Source organism: Mustela putorius, unplaced genomic scaffold (genome assembly GCF_011764305.1).
Source record: "Mustela putorius furo isolate JIRA1106 unplaced genomic scaffold, ASM1176430v1.1 tig00003898_pilon_pilon_pilon, whole genome shotgun sequence".
In the NCBI taxonomy this organism is placed as follows: Eukaryota; Metazoa; Chordata; class Mammalia; order Carnivora; family Mustelidae; genus Mustela; species Mustela putorius.
In genome coordinates, this window is record NW_025422047.1 from 9,159,881 (window position 1) to 9,177,032 (window position 17,152).

Sequence of the window (17,152 nt, forward strand, 5' to 3'; positions counted from 1 at the left end):
TTTCCTACGTGATTTGATGTGGCTATTTCCTCAGTCACCTGATATACAAGAGTTACTCGGCTAGTTTCTGTATCACTAAAAGGGAATTGCTCCACATGTAGCTTTACATTCAGTGCATCCATGGGAGGAAGGAAATTTGGGGGCCTCTTAAATGTTGCCATCTTGGTCTGGAATTTCCCTGAAGTATTTTTCAATCACTCTATGAACCTTCTTCCTTATCGTCTCCATCTTCCTGTTCTTCACTCTTTAAAAAATAAAAAAGAATTCAATTTAAGCTCTGATTAGTCCCATTTATCCACCCATTTAGCAATTACATTAAGTATCTGATTTCTTAAAATCTGATTGCAGTGTCCAAGTCACATTTGAGACTTCAGTGTCCTTAGGTAGTTTCTCTCCAAATGGCTTGTTAAAAGGAGACTGGCTTGTCTACTGGTTAGGCATTCCTTGGCACAGGGAATCGTTTGTTTCCATCCCTTCATCCTGATAAACATGACAGCCTTATGGTTCAGGCCTCCATAGGGAGAGGTGGGAGGGGAACTCCCAAGGCTAGGATATTGACCTAATAACCAGTACAAATTCTTATTTCTTTCATTTTCCTAACACCATTTTTATCTACTCCAGTTGTGCTGACAAAAGAGGTCATTATCCCAGCAAGTGTGTGGTGGAGCAGATCTTTGTCCTAGGCCTCAGGAAACAGCCATCTTCTGTGACTATCCGTTCATCTGGTGAGGAAATAGGTCATTTGTTTTTATAAACATGGAAGTATCTGCCGCAAAGAAATGATTAGTCCTAACACTGATATAGCACACTTAGCCAGGTGGACCCTGCACTTTCTGATGGAGGTCAAATATACTAGTAACTAGAGGGAGCAAGACGATCCTGCTTCTCCTCATCAACTGGGCCTTCTGCGAACTGTAAGCTGTGGATATTTTTCTAAGGGAAATTATTTGGGCCTTGAAATAAATATTGTAGCTTCTCTGAATGTATTTTTAACTGTAGATAGCTGAAGCCCCAGAGAATCCTACCCATGTTTATGGAGTTTCTTAAAAGGCTGTATCATTTCTTACCTACTGAATTTCTTAGGTAAATCACTTTGTTCCTTACAATTTCCTTTCAACCAGTCTTGCATTCAAAATGATGGAGTGTTTAATGTTTAAAAAATTCAGCCAAAGACGGGAGACAATGGTTTATGTGGAAACTGTTCCGCTGTGGCTTTCTGTTCCGAAGCTACAATTTTTCCGAGGGAGTGAAAAGAATAAGGTTTTGCCTTTGTCATTATAAAGTGTCTTTTTTCTAAGAAGTTTTAAAAAAATTTTTTTTTAATTAAAAAAAAATTCATGGACATCCATGCGTAAAAGTGCTATATTAAGTTGGATTCTCCTAGGTGGGGTATCAGGTTTTATGACCGAGTCAGAAATATTATAGATTCAGAGGAAAGATTTTTCTCTCCTAGATATTCATCAAACTTTTCCTGTTACTGTCTTGATATTTAGATGGTAAAGATGAGCCTGTGGCTTTTACCTATTGTGCCCAGATGGCCACCCTGCAGCTGGAGAAGCTCTCACTGAACATCGGCGCTGACTGGGACGTCCATGTCCAATGACGGTGTGGTGCACTGGGGCAAGCGTGGGAAGCAGCCTGCACCTTTCAGCTTTGCCCTTGACCTTTTCTGAGATCTGTGCTGCATGCTAATTGACTTCTTTGGCTAAAAAGTGTCCTTCTTGATCATTGGTTTACTAATGAGAATAGATTTCAGGTTTTGCATTTTTAGAGGCACTAGTTACACTCTCTGTGTCAAACACTACTACTTTTCCTCGATGCAGATAGCCCTGAGACATTTATAGAGTTCATTAATCTTCCTCTGCTTCTTGAACCATGGCGCTGTGGTAAATGCTATGGCCCAATGAGTAGCTTCTCTTTGAGGACAGCTGATTGGTTTGTTGTTTGGTAGTGGTGGTTGTCATTTTAAGGAAACTATCTTCAGTGGGGGCTCAAACTCACAACCTTAAGATCAAGAGTCACGTACTGTACCAGCTGAGCCAGCCAGGTACCTCTGGATGGGTCTCATGTATGTGGGATGTGGGCCAAGCCCACCTTGTATGGCCCGTTTGTGGAAGCTTGCCTCGGGCCATGCTGCAGAGTCAGGAGGGCTACAGCAGCTGAGTTACTCAAGACCTGTCTCCAAGTGGACAGCAGCCTCTGGTACCCTCCTCCCCCCCCCGCCAGAAATAGATGACACATTCCAACTGGGCAATTTAATAATGAACGGGACTATTTGCAAAGTTGTGGGCAGGGCATAGGAAACCACAAGGGTTTGGCAGTGCCCAGGCCTGAAGGGAAGAGGGTTACTGGAATCGAGAGAACTGTGTAAAGAGGGCAGTCTCACTGAGGTTCTGGCCTTGAGTTGAGCCTGCAGCGACCTCACAGGCAGGAAGAATGAGAAGCAGGATGAATATTCCAGTCTGACTCTCTTCCCCTCCAATTTCCTGTCCAGGGTCCCAAATGGCTGACCCTTCTCAGAAGCTGATGTAGTCTGTATAGATCAGCCTTCCAGGACACACACCAGGGTGGAAAAGGGTAGAAGCAAACCCATAGGAATGAACAGAAACTATCACCGAATCGTCCAGTCTTGTTTTTTTACTTTTTTGGGCACATCTGCAGCATCTCCCTGGAAACCACACCGAGTGTAAAGAGGTTTGCTTTGGTCCAAAGGATGTCTTTCACCTTTCACCCACTTAGACGTGAGCAAAACAACCCTTTTCTGCTTGCACTTCATACACTGCAGCAACAGAGAGTTACTCTCCCCTAAAGATCGACTCAGAAGCACAAAGGATTCTTTTCCCTGTTGTGCTTTTTAGGCTTCAAAGTTCATAATTCATCTTCTTAAAATCCTAATTTATCTCAGTTGTTTTTATTAAGTGCTGTTTACTAGCCACAGAATATTTGTAGCATGAGTAAGCTGTAGCTTATAATTGAAAATAAAATTAATACCCATGTTCCCACCACTGAACTTCAGAAATAGAACACAGGGCTGTGATGGGGGTGAGATAAGCGAGGTACCTGCCTTGAGCAAAAAATGTAAGGGGGTACGGAAAAATGCAATCATCCAAACAAATGATATTTTAATGCAATATTTTTAAAAATCAAAATTAATGCAAAAAATAATGAACAAAATATCAAGATTTTAAAATCAAGGTATTATTGAGGTTTCCTTTCTTTTAGGCTCCAGTATGGTTTGGCATGGGCTAGAATATTACAACACACTAGTCCCTCATGGTTCCTGCTGTTCTGGAGCTGCTGGTGACCCTCCTGCCCGACACAGCATCTGTGGGGCAGCCTTGTGTCCTCAGCATGCCTCAATCAATGCACATTTTCACATGTCCTTCACTGAGAAACTTGCTGACTGCCACCTCTGTGCCTTGTGTTCTCTGGGCCCTGATAGCCACCACCTTCCCCCCAGCCTGTGCAAATCTTACCATCCCTTCAGGCCCGACTCAAAGCCACTGTTCCATTAAGCCTTTCTAACTCCCCTAACAGTCCCGTGCCCCTGTTCCCATGAGCAGTGTTTTTGCCCATCTCTAAACTGTTGCTCCACTTAAAATGTGTGTTCTACTTCACCTTCTCAGGGATGGCCCCTTAATGTTTCAGTCTTGTCTATCTTGTTTCTCCCCTAGATTGTATGTTCGTTAAGAGCATGTTATATTTGGGATGCCTGGGAGGCTCGGTCAGTTAAGCATGTGCCTTCGGCTCAGGTCATGATCCCGCGGTCCTGGGATTGAGTCCCACATCGGGCTCCTTGCTTGGTGAGGAGCCTGCTTGTCTCTCTCCCTCTGCCTGCCTCCCTGCCTACTTGTGCTCTCTCTCTCTCTCTGTCAAATAATAAACAAAATCAAATAAAATAAAGAGCTTGTTATATTTGTCTCCTGTTTTTCAGGGCAGCTGACACTTGGCTTTCAGTAACTATTGGCTACAAGTGGTTAACTGGTGGATTTGGTTGATTAAAAAATGAGAACTGAATGTATTTGTTTCTGATTTACTTTTTTGACAGGATTCTTCCCTGTAGACATAGTAGACCTTGTGCATTTTCTTGTGGACATGTTTTCTGATATCATTTGAGATTTGGGCTTTGCACCACATATAGGCTCACACAGACATTTGCAGATTCTCTGCTATTTCTGTAAGTTTTGCAATTCAGGAGAAAGGAGGAAAGCGACATTAGCTGAAGCAGTATTTCCCAGCTTCATACTTCCCTTAGCAACCTACAGTAAGAACCTGAAAATGGGGTACTTTACCTAATGTAAGTGATGGCTTTTAATAGCATTTAAAGTTGAATAATTAAGACCTATCTTTAGATTAATATTTATTGCATGTATTCTTCCATGTTAAATATTTGGGAGGGAAGGAATGAGTAAGAACTAGTAAATTAGTGGTAAACTGCTCTACCTTGACCCAGAATGATACTGAAACAGTCACCTAGAGACAGTGAGTGGAAAGAAATAGTCTAGGTGTTAATTGTTCTCTGTCCTTACTGCTTCTCCCCCTTCCCCCACCTCCTGTTCCTACAGCTGTGCCCCAGAGCACTGTATCGGGGGGAGTTGACCTACAGGTGTTCAGTTACCTTGTGGGTAATTCTTGACATGTTTACTCAGGAAATAGGATTTCATGTAAGAATTTGAATAATATCCACAGAGGTTGAAACAAAGCTCTCAAATGCATAATGTGTCTTTACTTAAGGCTTCAATACCAAGGAATGAGTTGACAAATTAGTTTAAAATCAGAAACTGCCCAACAGAAAAACAGGCAAAGTTAATTTGCAAAATAAAGTAAAATAGACAAAACAAGCATGAAGGGTGCTCAGCCTCATTGATAATCAAAGAAATGAATTTTTTAAAAGATTTTACTTATTTGGGAGAAAGAGAGAGTGAGAGAGAGATCATGAGCAGGGGGCAGGGGCAGAGGGAGAAGCAGGCTCGATCCCAGGACCCTGATCATGACCTGAGCCATCCAAGGGCCCCATAAGTTTTTTTTTTTTTTTCTTTTTCCTGACTGGCCAAGATGAAGAAGAGTGAAAATGTCCAGTGCTAATGCTGGTGTGGGGAGTAGTCATTCTCCTCTATCACTGATGAAATTATAAATAAGTACAATCTTTCAGGATGTATATCTGGCAATAGTGCCAAAACTTTAAATCTGTAGAGTCTAACCCAGCAATTCCACTTCAGAAAAATCAGATAAATTGCTCAGAGCTACTAACTGCAGTGTGATTTACACGTGGAAAACTATGAATATGCTGTGTTCTTTAACAGGGGGCTGGTTAAATATAGCCCTTTCATACAGCAAAATACTGAAATAGAGGGACATCCTGTACTCTGTACTCATGAAAAAGAGGTCTGAAGAAATGTTCTAGGTTGAAGGGGGGTACAAAAGAGACATTACAACAAATGTGTGATCCTGGGCTGGAATCTGGGCCTATAAAGGGTGTGATTGGGACAGTTGGCAAAATTTGAATGGCATCTTTTGATTACATAGTTATTTTTCCTAATTTTAAGGGTTATACTATAATTATATAGAATTTCCTTTCTTTTAGGAAATACTAAAGTATTAAAGGATAATGGATCATAGTATCTTTAACTTACTCTCAAAATGGCTCAGAAAATGTATATATGTATGAGAAGGAGACAGCGACAGAAAAAGGCAAAATGAGTTTAAATGTTAAAGAACCTGGGTGAAGGGTATATAGGAATGTTTTATGCTATATTTTCCACTTTCCTAGAAGTTTTAAATTATTTAAGAAACAAAAAATTGGGCCATATCTCTATAATATCTAACAACTTTAAAATGTTTGCTTTCTAGCACTGTAAAAGCTTGTAAGCTGTGGCATATAAAATAGGATGAAACAAACTGAGTTAATACAAGAACCTACCTTGTTTCTAATACTGCAGACCACTTCAGAATGTTCCTCAGATAAGGTCTTCTTCACCTGCAGCACAGGGCCATGCCAAGTCCTCTACTTCAGGAATACAAATCCCATCCTCTTTTTGGCTGGGATGCAAAGGGGAATTACTCAGATCTGAGGGCTGAAAGCCATCAGCAGAAGGGAGGAGGGTGAAGGAAAAAAACAGGGAAGTAATGTTTTGTCTAGCAGAGCCAGCAACCCGCCAAGGAGACTCCACAGCTTGGTGTTTCTCCAGCTATGCCTCTTATATGAGCCAGTTTAGGCCAGTTTGGAGTTGAGGACCTGCCATAGAAGCCCCCCTGAATTCTCCTAAAGTTAAGTGTAGCTTATTATTATAATATTAAGATCTCCTATGGGTTGTTTTCTGCCATTTTTTGAGTATACAGTGTAGGCACTAGCATGTTGACCTGCTAGGCATGCTCCGTTGACCCAAAGTGCCTAAGCACAGAATATCTCCCAAGTTTCTTAATATATATACAAGCTCCCTGCCCTGCCCCCTAATACACCGAATAAAAGTTTCTTGTACTAACCCCACAGGAAGACAGTACTCTGAGAGCTATCTTCCTGTCTCCTTACTGTAACAAGTAATAAAAAGGTCTTTGTTTTCAACTTACTTGGGTTGTGTTCAATTTAATGCACACCAAGTTGCAAAGCCCTTGAGCTGTCATACTCTGAGCACCAGGCGCCCCCGCCTCACCCTGGCCCTCCATACCCATGCCATGGCAGCACTTTCAGCTATGTCACCATGGAGGTCTCACCTGACAACAGGAACTGACCAAGGAGCCTTCAAGAGGGTTCACACTAAGAAACAGGATACATGTTTACATGTTGATGGGGGCATTTATTAAGGGCAGATGACCCGTACAGGAGCCAGAGAAAGTCCTTCACACATTTGGAAGGCCGGCTTGAGCACCATCCTTCTCTTCCCAGATCTGAGTTACCCAGATGATCCTGGCTCTGGTAAATCTGAAATAATTGGTTCCTAAGAGTGATCCAAGATTTGGTTCCAGTTTGACTAGATACCAAGACATTCTCTGTCCAAGGAGGCTGGGTGCACTTGAGATTGATGGATAGGACTATGTTCTGGGCACAGCTCACTTCAGAATAGGGGAACTCCCATGTGTCAGCACGACCAGGGCCAGTATCAGATCAGGCCATTCTCCTAAAGGCTCCCTTGAGAATAAAGCACAGATTGTCGCCAAGAGTTTGTCTTAAAGTTGTGCTGAGCCCTGTGTCCTGGTCAACTAAAACCAGTGAATCCTGGGACGCCTGCATGGCTGTCAGCTAAGTGTCTGCCTTCAGCTCAGGTCCTAATCTCCAGGTCCTGGTATCAGCCTGCGTGGTGCTCCCTGCTCAGTGGGGAGTCTGCTTCTCCCTCTCCCTCTGCCTCTCTCCTCCACTCCAACGCTCGTGCATTCTCTCTCTCTCTCAAATGAATAAATAAAAACCTTCAACAACAACAACAACAAAACAGTGAATCTGATCACCACAGCCATAGAGAAGACTGCAATTCTGGAGTTTGGTCTGTGGGCAGGGCTCTTTCACTTTTTTATACCTCTCTCAGTATTGGATTATCATAATGATAGGCAGTGGAAACACAGTTAAAACACATATACCTGAAGCTTTATGGTTTTTCACCCATAATTTACCATCCTAACAGCCTTCTGGGACATAAAATTCCTATGACAGTTATCAACCTTTCCACTCTGCTTTTAAGATTTCCACATATCTGGCTCCGTAGCTCAGGGATTAGAGCACTGGTCTCATAAGATTTCCACATATCAAACCTTCTGAATACCTTACATATAAATTCCAGGGGCAGCACTCCAGACTAAAATAACTTTTCAGCCCAGGACAAAGAAAGCCACCAGCAACTCCACTAGAAACAGATTACCATATTAACCACAGACAGTGGAGTCCATATAACTAGCATTCTAGGAGAAATAAAGGATGGCATCTGATATCCGATCTGCCTGTCTTATGACCAGCCTCGCAAAAGACTGCAGTGCCACAGAAAGGCCAGCCAGAATTCGACAGCTGCTTCTTGACAGTTTTTTCCAGCAGGGCTGTGGTATTAGATTCCACTCTAGTCAGAGCTAAGGGATGGGGAGCCCTCACTACTTATATGCAAGGATCCAGAGATCTTAAGCCTAGCTCACATTATTGGAGTCCTAGTTACACATTCAAGTCCCTCCCTAGAAATCAGAAAACCTGGGGTAGAGCTTGGTTCTGTAGCTGACTGATCTTGGCCATGTCATTTAATTTCTTCAGGCCTTGGCTTCCCCATTGGTTGAAGAAGAGATAATTTATAAAATTCTGTGAGCTTTCCATGACTTCACTGTAAAATTACAGCAGATGTCTCAAGTTTCCTCATGTAAAATAGTGCCAATCAAATCCACAAGGTGCTCATACAGATTTAAAATACTCTGTGTGGGGGCACCGACTCTTGATCTCAACTTAGGTATTGATCTCAGGACCATGAGTTCAAGCCCCATGTTGGGCTCCACACTGGACATGGAGCCTACTTGAGAAAAGAAAAGTATGTATCTTACTTCGTAAAGGACAGCTAGAGCTAGGTGGGGAGAGATAGGTAGGCAGCTAGCCTACATAGGGGGCTATTCCTAGCCTCAAATAGGGGGCTAGGAATTCAGGTTCATAAAAATCCCAGATGTGGAAAATATTAAGGCATACAAAACCAGAGGTAAGTGAATATAATGAGATTAATGAGACTACCTCGTTTATCTCGTTTATCAGAGACAAGCTATCTATCTCTATAACAGCTACAGCTAGGCCACTGAAAATTACAAAGCTTCAAAGAAAAAGTAAACATAGTGCTCAGTGGTAGAGACATCAAGAAGATTTAAGTTTCCTAGTCAGTTCTCAAAAAGACTGCCAGTGAAAGCCCACAATGGCAAGCCATTCGAGACCCCTCTCACTCTAGAGAGCTTTTTTTCTCTTTTCTGTTCCCCCCTTCATTTAACAAACTCACTTCATTTCACCCTTTTGTGTCCTTGATTCATTCTTCAATTCCATGAGACAAGAACACGGCAATCCTGTAACACTATATGTGTGGAAAGGAAAAATGAATAACTTTACTTTGGAGAAACTGGTGGATACCACTTCAGCCCCGTGATCAAGATTGATGCCACCTGTGATAAAACACATCTCTACCATGTATCCCCAAATGAGAAGGCATATGACCTTGTGATATTCTTTTTTTTTTTTTAAGATTTTATTTATTTATTTGACAGAGAGAGATTACAAGCAGGCAGAGAGACAGGCAGAGAGAGAGGAGGAAGCAGGTTCCCTGCTGAGCAAAGAGCCCGATGTGGGGCTGGATCCCAGGACCCTGAGATCATGACCTGAGCTGAAGGCAGCGGCTTAACCCACTGAGCCACCCAGGTGCCCCAAGACCTTGTGATATTCTTTCCTCAAATCCATAACTCAGTCTAATCAAATGAAAAACATCAAACTCAAGTTGAGAAACATTCCACAGCATGCCTGCCAAGTACTCTTCACAAGTCCCAAGTCCCGAGAGACAAAAACTGGAACCAGCAGAGATGGGAAGATACTGAGGAGACGTAACAATTAAACACAGTGCAGCATCCTGAATCATAACAGAAGAAAAAACAAAACCATTGTAAAAAGAAATCAAATATGTCTTTTGTAGTTTACTTAATAGTATTTTACCAACATTAATTTCTTAGATTTGATAGTTATACCATGGTTATGTAAGGTGTAAACATTAGGGGAAGCTGGGTGAAAGGCATACAGAAACTCTGTACGACCTTGCAACTCTTTTGTAAATCTAAAATTAAAATTAAAAAGTTTTGAGGGGATTTGAGGAGCTCTTGCGAGACTCAGGCCTCTTCCTAGGCCGGCGTTCTCAGCAAGGAGAAGCAGCCATGTTCAGTTCGAGCGCGAAGATCGTGAAGCCCAACGGCGAGAAGCCGGACGAGTTCGAGTCCGGCATCTCCCAGGCGCTGCTGGAGCTGGAGATGAACTCCGACCTGAAGGCGCAGCTGCGGGAGCTCAACATCACGGCCGCCAAGGAGATCGAGGTCGGCGGCGGCCGGAAGGCGATCATCATCTTCGTCCCCGTCCCGCAGCTGAAGTCGTTCCAGAAGATCCAGGTGCGGCTGGTGCGCGAGCTGGAGAAGAAGTTCAGCGGGAAGCACGTGGTCTTCATCGCGCAAAGGAGGATTCTGCCGAAGCCCACCCGGAAAAGCCGCACCAAAAACAAGCAGAAGCGCCCCAGGAGCCGCACTCTGACAGCTGTGCATGACGCGATCCTGGAGGACTTGGTGTTCCCAAGCGAGATTGTGGGCAAGAGAATCCGTGTGAAACTGGACGGCAGCCGGCTCATCAAGGTCCATTTGGATAAAGCGCAGCAGAACAACGTGGAGCACAAGGTTGAAACTTTTTCTGGTGTCTATAAGAAGCTCACAGGCAAGGATGTTAACTTTGAGTTCCCCGAGTTTCAGTTGTGAGCAAAAATGATTAAATAAAACTTTGACAGTATTCGGTTTGAGGCGTGATTTTCAAGAGTTGAGCGATGTCGTCGTATAGCCAGCAGCTCCCTGCGTAGGCTGGAAGATTTTGAACAGAGAGGGTGCCTGTGGGATGTACCAGGCAGTCTGATGCATGGGAGAGATAGACTTCGATCCAGGGTTGTTGTACTGGGCACAGTCCTAGGACACTGGCCCAGGTGGCTGAGTATTGGCACTTGGACAAGTTCAACCGAAGGATCACACAGGTACCAGAGGTGTGAACGATCCGATAACGTAGCCAGCCTCCTAGTCCCTGTGCCGCGCTCTAGGAGAATCGGATGCTGGGTCTCCCGGGAAGCCTGCCTAGAAGTCCAGGGTTCAGAAGCACCTGAAATCGGGCCAGGAACGGTTCCTTGGAAGCGGCGTGATAGAGAAAAATGGGGGAAAGTGGTGTTCTCACTGAATTTTTTATTGTGGTAAAAGACATACAGAACTTTAAAAAAAAAAAGTTTTGAAAACTATGTGCAGTGGCTAGCTCACAGTAGGAACTTAATGAATGATGGGTGTTAGAAGCAAATGCATTGCTTCCAATAGAGTTGAATCAAAGGAAGATTTATCGATGGAAAAGACAGTGTTATGAAGCCATTAACTGGGTCTATCGGTGTTGAGAGAAACCATTCCAGTCACAGATACTGCATGCTGTTGGCTGAAATATGTTATAAAAACTAGTTCTCTATCCTTGAAGAGACTTCTGGGAATTGAAATGTGCAGCTGTTCATATGCTCATTCTCTGTCCTTTGTTCTAGGGCTCAGATTGGGTTTCTCCCTGATAGCATGAGTTTCCACACCCTCGGAATAAACCTTGTTTTCAGACCTGCTAATAGAGAGGTTTTATCCACAGCAACTGATAAAAAAAAAAAAAGCAAAATGAAGAGCACCTTGCACTCTGCACTTTTGATATTTCCATCTGGTTGCAACAATAGACTCATTTTATCACACATTCATCTTAGTTACTAAATTACTTAGTGAGATGGCCAAGGAAAGAAAAGTCAGCGGGTGTGTGGCCCAGAGATGGCTCCTCCCCCAAGGGCAAATCAGCCAAGATAACTTTGATTGCATTAGCAAAACCGAAAGAAGGGTAAGAAATTTCTCCTTACATTGGGAAAATTCATTCAACAGACAGACAACACATTTATTAAAAGCTTTCTATGTGCTTAACCCTGAGAGTGGACTGGGGACTCAGATCCCACCTTCACGGAACTTACTGTCCTGTAGGGCAAACAGGAAGCTCATTTATAAGCTTAAACAATAAAATGTGGGTGAGAGCAATGAGATTAAAGATGGTATAGAGCAATAGGCTGGGGCTCAAATGTTTGAGGGTTAAGAAAGGAAACTTCCCCCAATCTCCTTTCCACCGTAGGGGTGAGTTTGAGGATAGGAAGTCAGTCTTTTTAGAGGCTTTTTTAGTGTAGGCAGATAGGCATGCTCCGATTGGAAACACTGTGACCATGTGATCCTGAGCGGCTCACACCTATCCCAGGCCTGACTCACAAGAGATATTCAGTAAATGCTCATAAACTGAATGCCGGTCTGCACGAATGAGTGACTCTAATCCAGCCTGATTTAACCCCAAAGTAATGTTAAATTTAGGTCACCTCTAACAACGTTTATTGAGTGCTTAAGACAATCCTGGCATTATTTTAAATGTTTTACATAATTAAGTTGTTTAATTTTTTTTAAGATTTTATTTATTTATTTGACAGAGATCACAAGTAGGCAGAGAGGCAGGCAGAGAGTGAGAGGGGGAAGCAGGCTCACCGCTGAGCAGGGAGCCCGATGTGGGGCTCGATCCCAGGACCCTGGGATCATGACCCAAGCTGAAGGCCTCAACCCACTGAACCACCCAGGGGCCCCAAGTTGTTTAATTTTTATGATAACTCAATAGCAGACTGACTATCCACATACCCACTTTATAAGTGAGAAAACTGAGCCATAGGAAAAAAAGAAGAAGTAACTCACCTAAAGTTAAACAGGCACAGCCAGCAAGCAGGATGCCCAGACTTTGAACCCACACAATCAGCCTTAAGGCTGCCCTCCCCTATCCTGCCTCTCCAAGAGTAGTAGTAAAGGTCCTTGGGCATTTCCTGGTCCTAGGGAACAGGAGGACAAGCTGAGGGTCCCCACATGCAGCAGCTCCAGACATAGGTCTCCTTAAAGCTGTAGCCCCAGTGATCATGAGCCTGGTAATCCTCCCTAGTTCAGCAGTCACTCCCCACCTCCTCTTATAGCTCTAGCCTTCGGCTGGTGAGACTGGTCACGTGGGAAGAGGCAGGGCTACAAGTCTAGGACCAGCGGCCACTGAGCCACAAGTGGAATGTAGCCATCTGACAGTCCAGGCAGTAGCTACCATGGGTTCAACACAAAGCGGAAGCCAGGCAGGCAGTTCCGTTCCCTGAAACCAATTCTTTTGGAATGACCTCCCCTGGGACTCAAAAGGGAACCCAATTCAGTAACCAATTCCACTTCTGACCCAGTTGTCTAATGTGGTGTGTCTGCACGGTCTACTCAAGTGCACTTTTTGTAGCAAATTTGGTCCAGTGTTTATTTGGGGGGTGGGGAGAGACAAGAGGTGTCTAGGTCAAGTGGGCAAGAAAGAGACAGACATTCTTCTCAACTGGGGACTCTGCTGAGCAGCATTTTCCACCCAGACAGCTCCACCAAACGCTGACACCATAACATTCTGTAAGAGATGCAAATCCAGCTGAATAATGTTCTGATATCCTAGAGTTTTAGAAAGTAAAAATTGTGTTCTCAACCATGTCTAGAATATTCCCCCAGAATTCAGGATCTCACTTTCACCCTGGCTACCTTTTTTCTCAGTACTGCTCTCCATTCATCTGGGGGCTGATGGGTGGACAAAGTCCATGTCCCGACTCAATAACGCATGAGCAGTTTTTTTGCTACTTTTCGGCGTCCAACCTCCTCAAATATGCCCTTTCCGCCTCCCGACGACACCAGCACTCAATGACCACGGGGAAACGTCCCCAGCAGGGTCCTTCTCACCTCATGCGTCGTCTGGCTGCCGGGAGCCTCCCTGGCTCTCATACTCCTCTTCTTCCTTCATGTCTATTTTTAGTTTTCCTGGCTCAAGCTTCTCCAGGCCCCTGAAACACAACCCTCTCTCTCCCCTCTGCCTCTCCCTCTGGCAGGCTAGCTGCCGGCAGGAGCCCCCAGAAATCCTCCTGTCTCCTGCCTCGGGAAACCTCCGACTTCGGGATCACCACTCGGCTTTAAGGATGGACAGAAGCTGGATGACCTTCTGACGGGCTATAGCTCCGAATGTGGATGTGGACGTTTTTCTCTCAGATGACAGAATCACTCCAACTTCCCCTTGGCCATTGCTTTCTTCCCCTGCAGGGAGCTGTACCTTGTTTTCTTTAAAAAACAAAACCTTTTTTTCCCCAATTTGCCTGCCATGCCAACTGTCATTAGCCCATCTGTGGCCCCACGGACGGGGGCTGAGCCCAGGTCCCCGGGGCCGATTCCCCCGCCAGGCGAAGGTAAGACCACGGAGGCCGGGGGCACAAACCCAAGCGGCATCTATTCGGCCATCATCAGCCGCAATTTCCCCATTATTGGAGTTAAAGAGAAGACATTTGAGCAGCTTCACAAGAAATGTCTGGAAAAGAAGGTTCTTTATCTGGATCCTGAGTTTCCACCCGATGAGACCTCTCTCTTTTACAGCCAGAAATTCCCCATCCAGTTCATCTGGAAGAGACCTCCGGTGAGTAGCTCAAACACTTGGCTTTTTTCCCTCAGAGAAGTCCTGGCCCTCAGCAGCACCTTCCCGCAGCTCCACAGTGCGCATGGGCAGGAGGTCCAGAGCGCGCATGGGCAGGAGGTCCAGAGCGCGCTTGGGCAGGAGGTCCGCAGTGCGCATGGGCAGGAGGAGGAAGGTTTCTGGCTGCAGGCCGGCAGTCCCCCGTCCTTAGAAGCGGAGTCCGTTCTCACTCTGTTCATCTCTTTTTCTGAAAAACACCTTGCTTTGTATAATGGGAACCCAGTATAATTCATCCTATAAAAGTAAATACCTTTTTCTCAGAACAAGTCTCTAAGAGTCCTTCCATTTCTTGGGCTAAAATCATGAGGTTGTCCCTTACTTTGTCAATAGCCATGACTTTCTGCAACACAGAAGCCCTGGGAAGAGGGGAGTAGCTGGCAAAGACCTGTTTTCCTCGCATAAAATGTTAGGGTGAGAAGGAGAAATCCTAGTAATCATTTTTGTCCACATACCTCACCCCACAAATGAGAAAGGCACACTGAGGGAAGTACATCCAGAGATGGCATGATAGCCTGGATTAAAACCCCTTCTCTTTAGGTAACTCTTCCAGCCTCCAGGTTTCATTTACTGTGATCAGATGGAAAATCCTATCCCCCCACTCCCTTCTCTGATCAGACCTCCCATATGACTCTTCTTGGTTTTTTTTTAAGATTTTGTTTATTTATTTAATTGACAGAGATCACAAGTAGGCAGAGAGGCAGACAGAGAGAGAGAGGAGGAAGCAGGCTTTCTGCCGAGTAGAGAGCCCGATGTGGGGCTCGATCCCAGGACTCTGGGATCATGACCTGAGCCGAAGGCAGAGGCTTTAACCCACTGAGCCACCCAGGCGCCCCAACTCTTATTCTTAATTCAAGGAATTTGGGGGTATCTGCTAGAGCCAGAAAGTGGGCAACTGGGGAGACAGCAGTGAACAAGACAGACAAAAATTGGGGCACCTGGGTGGCTCAGTCGGTTAAGCTTGATCTTGATTTCTGCTAAGGTCATGATCACAGACAGGGTCCTGGGATGGAGCCCCACAGCACTGGGCTCCACTCTCAGCGGGAAGTCTGCTTGAGATCCACCCGCCCTCTGCCCCCTCTCCCTCCCAAATAAATAAATAAATAAATTTAGAAAGATTTTATTTATTTACTTGACAGAGAGAGAGTGAGACCACAGTAGGCAGATAGGCAGGCAGAGAGAGGGGGAAGCAGAGCCCTGCTGAGCAGAGAGCCCAATGTAGGGCTCGATTCCAGGACCCTGAGATCATGACCTGAGCCGAAGGCAGAGACTTAACCCACTAACCCACCCAGGTGCCCCAATAAATAAATATTTTTTAAAAAGAAAGATAGATAAAAATTCCTGCTCTCCTGGACTCCAGAATCTTTAAGGGAAGGCTGTCAATAGAGAATATTCAGTTGCTATGGGATCAGAAGGCAAGGGGAGCTAACCCCATTCAGGGAGAAAACTGACACCACCCCCTACCCCCAGGAGATCACTAAAATTGAGGCCCAGTGCTATTCATTAGCTTAATCAAGTTACTCTGGGACCTGGTGCCATTGATTAGCCATGTTTTTTTTTTTTTTTTTTCCTAACCTGAGATCAAATGTCCAATGCTGTACTCACCCTATGTGTTCCCCGAGGTTCCTTTCCACTCCTAACAATTCTGTGGTAAGGCCTGTGACTGCCCTGAGGACCCTCAGTTTGGAAGAAAGGACTAGCAAGAGCTTCATTCTGCAGCCCAGTCACTGCTCTGCTGCCAGAGAACTGGGACCTGTCACATCCCTGTTGGAGTATCTTCAATAACACTCTTCTCCCCTCCCTGCATGCTTCAGGATAAGTCCAAACTCCTTAGATGAGCTACAAGCCCTCCCATGCTGGCCCCAGCCTACCTGTCCATGTCATTTTCACCCTTTCCTCTGGAGCCTGATGCATTCAGCTGCTTTGTTTTTCCCAGATCCTGTACCTCAAGGCCTTTGTTTATGCTCTCTGTCTGGAATGATCTTCTTGTTTTTATCTGATCTGCTCCCCTCACCCTCTCTCCACTGCTCAGTTATCACTTCTTTCAAGCTTTCACACATCTGTTCCCCATCTGCTGAGAACAAGAACCATTCCTGGTCATCTCCAGACCTGTTTGCCAGGAAAGGGCCAGGCCCCCAGCGGGTAATCGGAGATGAATGAAAACCCACAGCCGAGGGTGCTGAGCATCAAGAGATAAGGGCAGCCCAGCACTCCAAGGCAGTGGAGGGGAGAAGAGGGAGGGGGTGTTCCTAGAATCTTTTTTTTTTTTTTAAGTAGGCTCCATGCCCAGCATGGAAACCAACGCAGGGCTTGAATTCATGACCCTGAGATCAAGAACTTGAATTGGACACTAGCTGATTGAGCCACCCAGGTACCCCCTAAAAACCTTTTCTAATACAACTGTGGGGGGGGAACCCTTACAAATGCTGTTTTTAGTGAAATTATGAATGGATTTTAGTCTTAAAAGCTAGACTTGCATATTAATAAGAACAATGTAAGGGTCTATTATGCTCTAGGTGCTAAGTCAGTCCTAAAATTTATGCTATCATTGCTAGTGTGACATTGGGGGCACCAGAAGACCTGTCTGTTTCAACCTGTGCTCCCACCACCAATACCCCCTCACGTACAAGTGAAGTGATTAAGGGCCAGAAAGGGCAACCACACAAGTTGATTGCAATTCAAACACTGAAATGATTCCAGAAGCACTTCTTGGAGATGTAAGTTTCCCATGCATTCCTTATACATCATAAACTTTACCAGGTTTAAGCAGTCTGAAACAGAGACTGTGTCCTAGGAGAGGCCCTTCCTGTTTTTATTCTCTGAGGCACAGAATCACTGAAAGCCAATGTGAATATTTCTTTGCAATCATTA

At 44.8% G+C, this 17,152-nt stretch overlaps 3 protein-coding genes across 8 annotated transcripts in view; all 3 read left to right on the forward strand.

The window, feature by feature from the left end:
* Window positions 1-3,938, forward strand: part of GANC (glucosidase alpha, neutral C) — a 74,006-nt gene extending 70,068 nt beyond the window's left edge. For all 4 annotated transcript variants that reach the window (XM_045067937.1, XM_045067936.1, XM_004751185.3 and 1 more), the window contains 2 exons: window positions 622-725; window positions 1,494-3,938. In XM_045067937.1, coding sequence (XP_044923872.1) covers window positions 622-725; window positions 1,494-1,603 — 214 coding nt within the window. In that variant the 3' untranslated portion in view covers window positions 1,604-3,938. The remainder of the gene's footprint in view (window positions 1-621; window positions 726-1,493) is intronic.
* A 5,855-nt stretch (window positions 3,939-9,793) lies between these two features.
* LOC101678630 (40S ribosomal protein S7) lies at window positions 9,794-10,474 on the forward strand. The gene has a single exon (XM_013055450.2). It carries the CDS (start codon window positions 9,859-9,861, stop codon window positions 10,441-10,443), a length of 585 nt encoding a protein of 194 aa, XP_012910904.1. The 5' UTR covers window positions 9,794-9,858; the 3' UTR covers window positions 10,444-10,474.
* A 3,153-nt stretch (window positions 10,475-13,627) lies between these two features.
* CAPN3 (calpain 3) overlaps window positions 13,628-17,152 on the forward strand; it is a 49,656-nt gene continuing 46,131 nt past the window's right edge. For all 3 annotated transcript variants that reach the window (XM_004751191.3, XM_004751192.3, XM_004751194.3), the window contains exon 1: window positions 13,628-14,227. In XM_004751191.3, coding sequence (XP_004751248.1) covers window positions 13,919-14,227 — 309 coding nt within the window. In that variant the 5' untranslated portion in view covers window positions 13,628-13,918. The remainder of the gene's footprint in view (window positions 14,228-17,152) is intronic.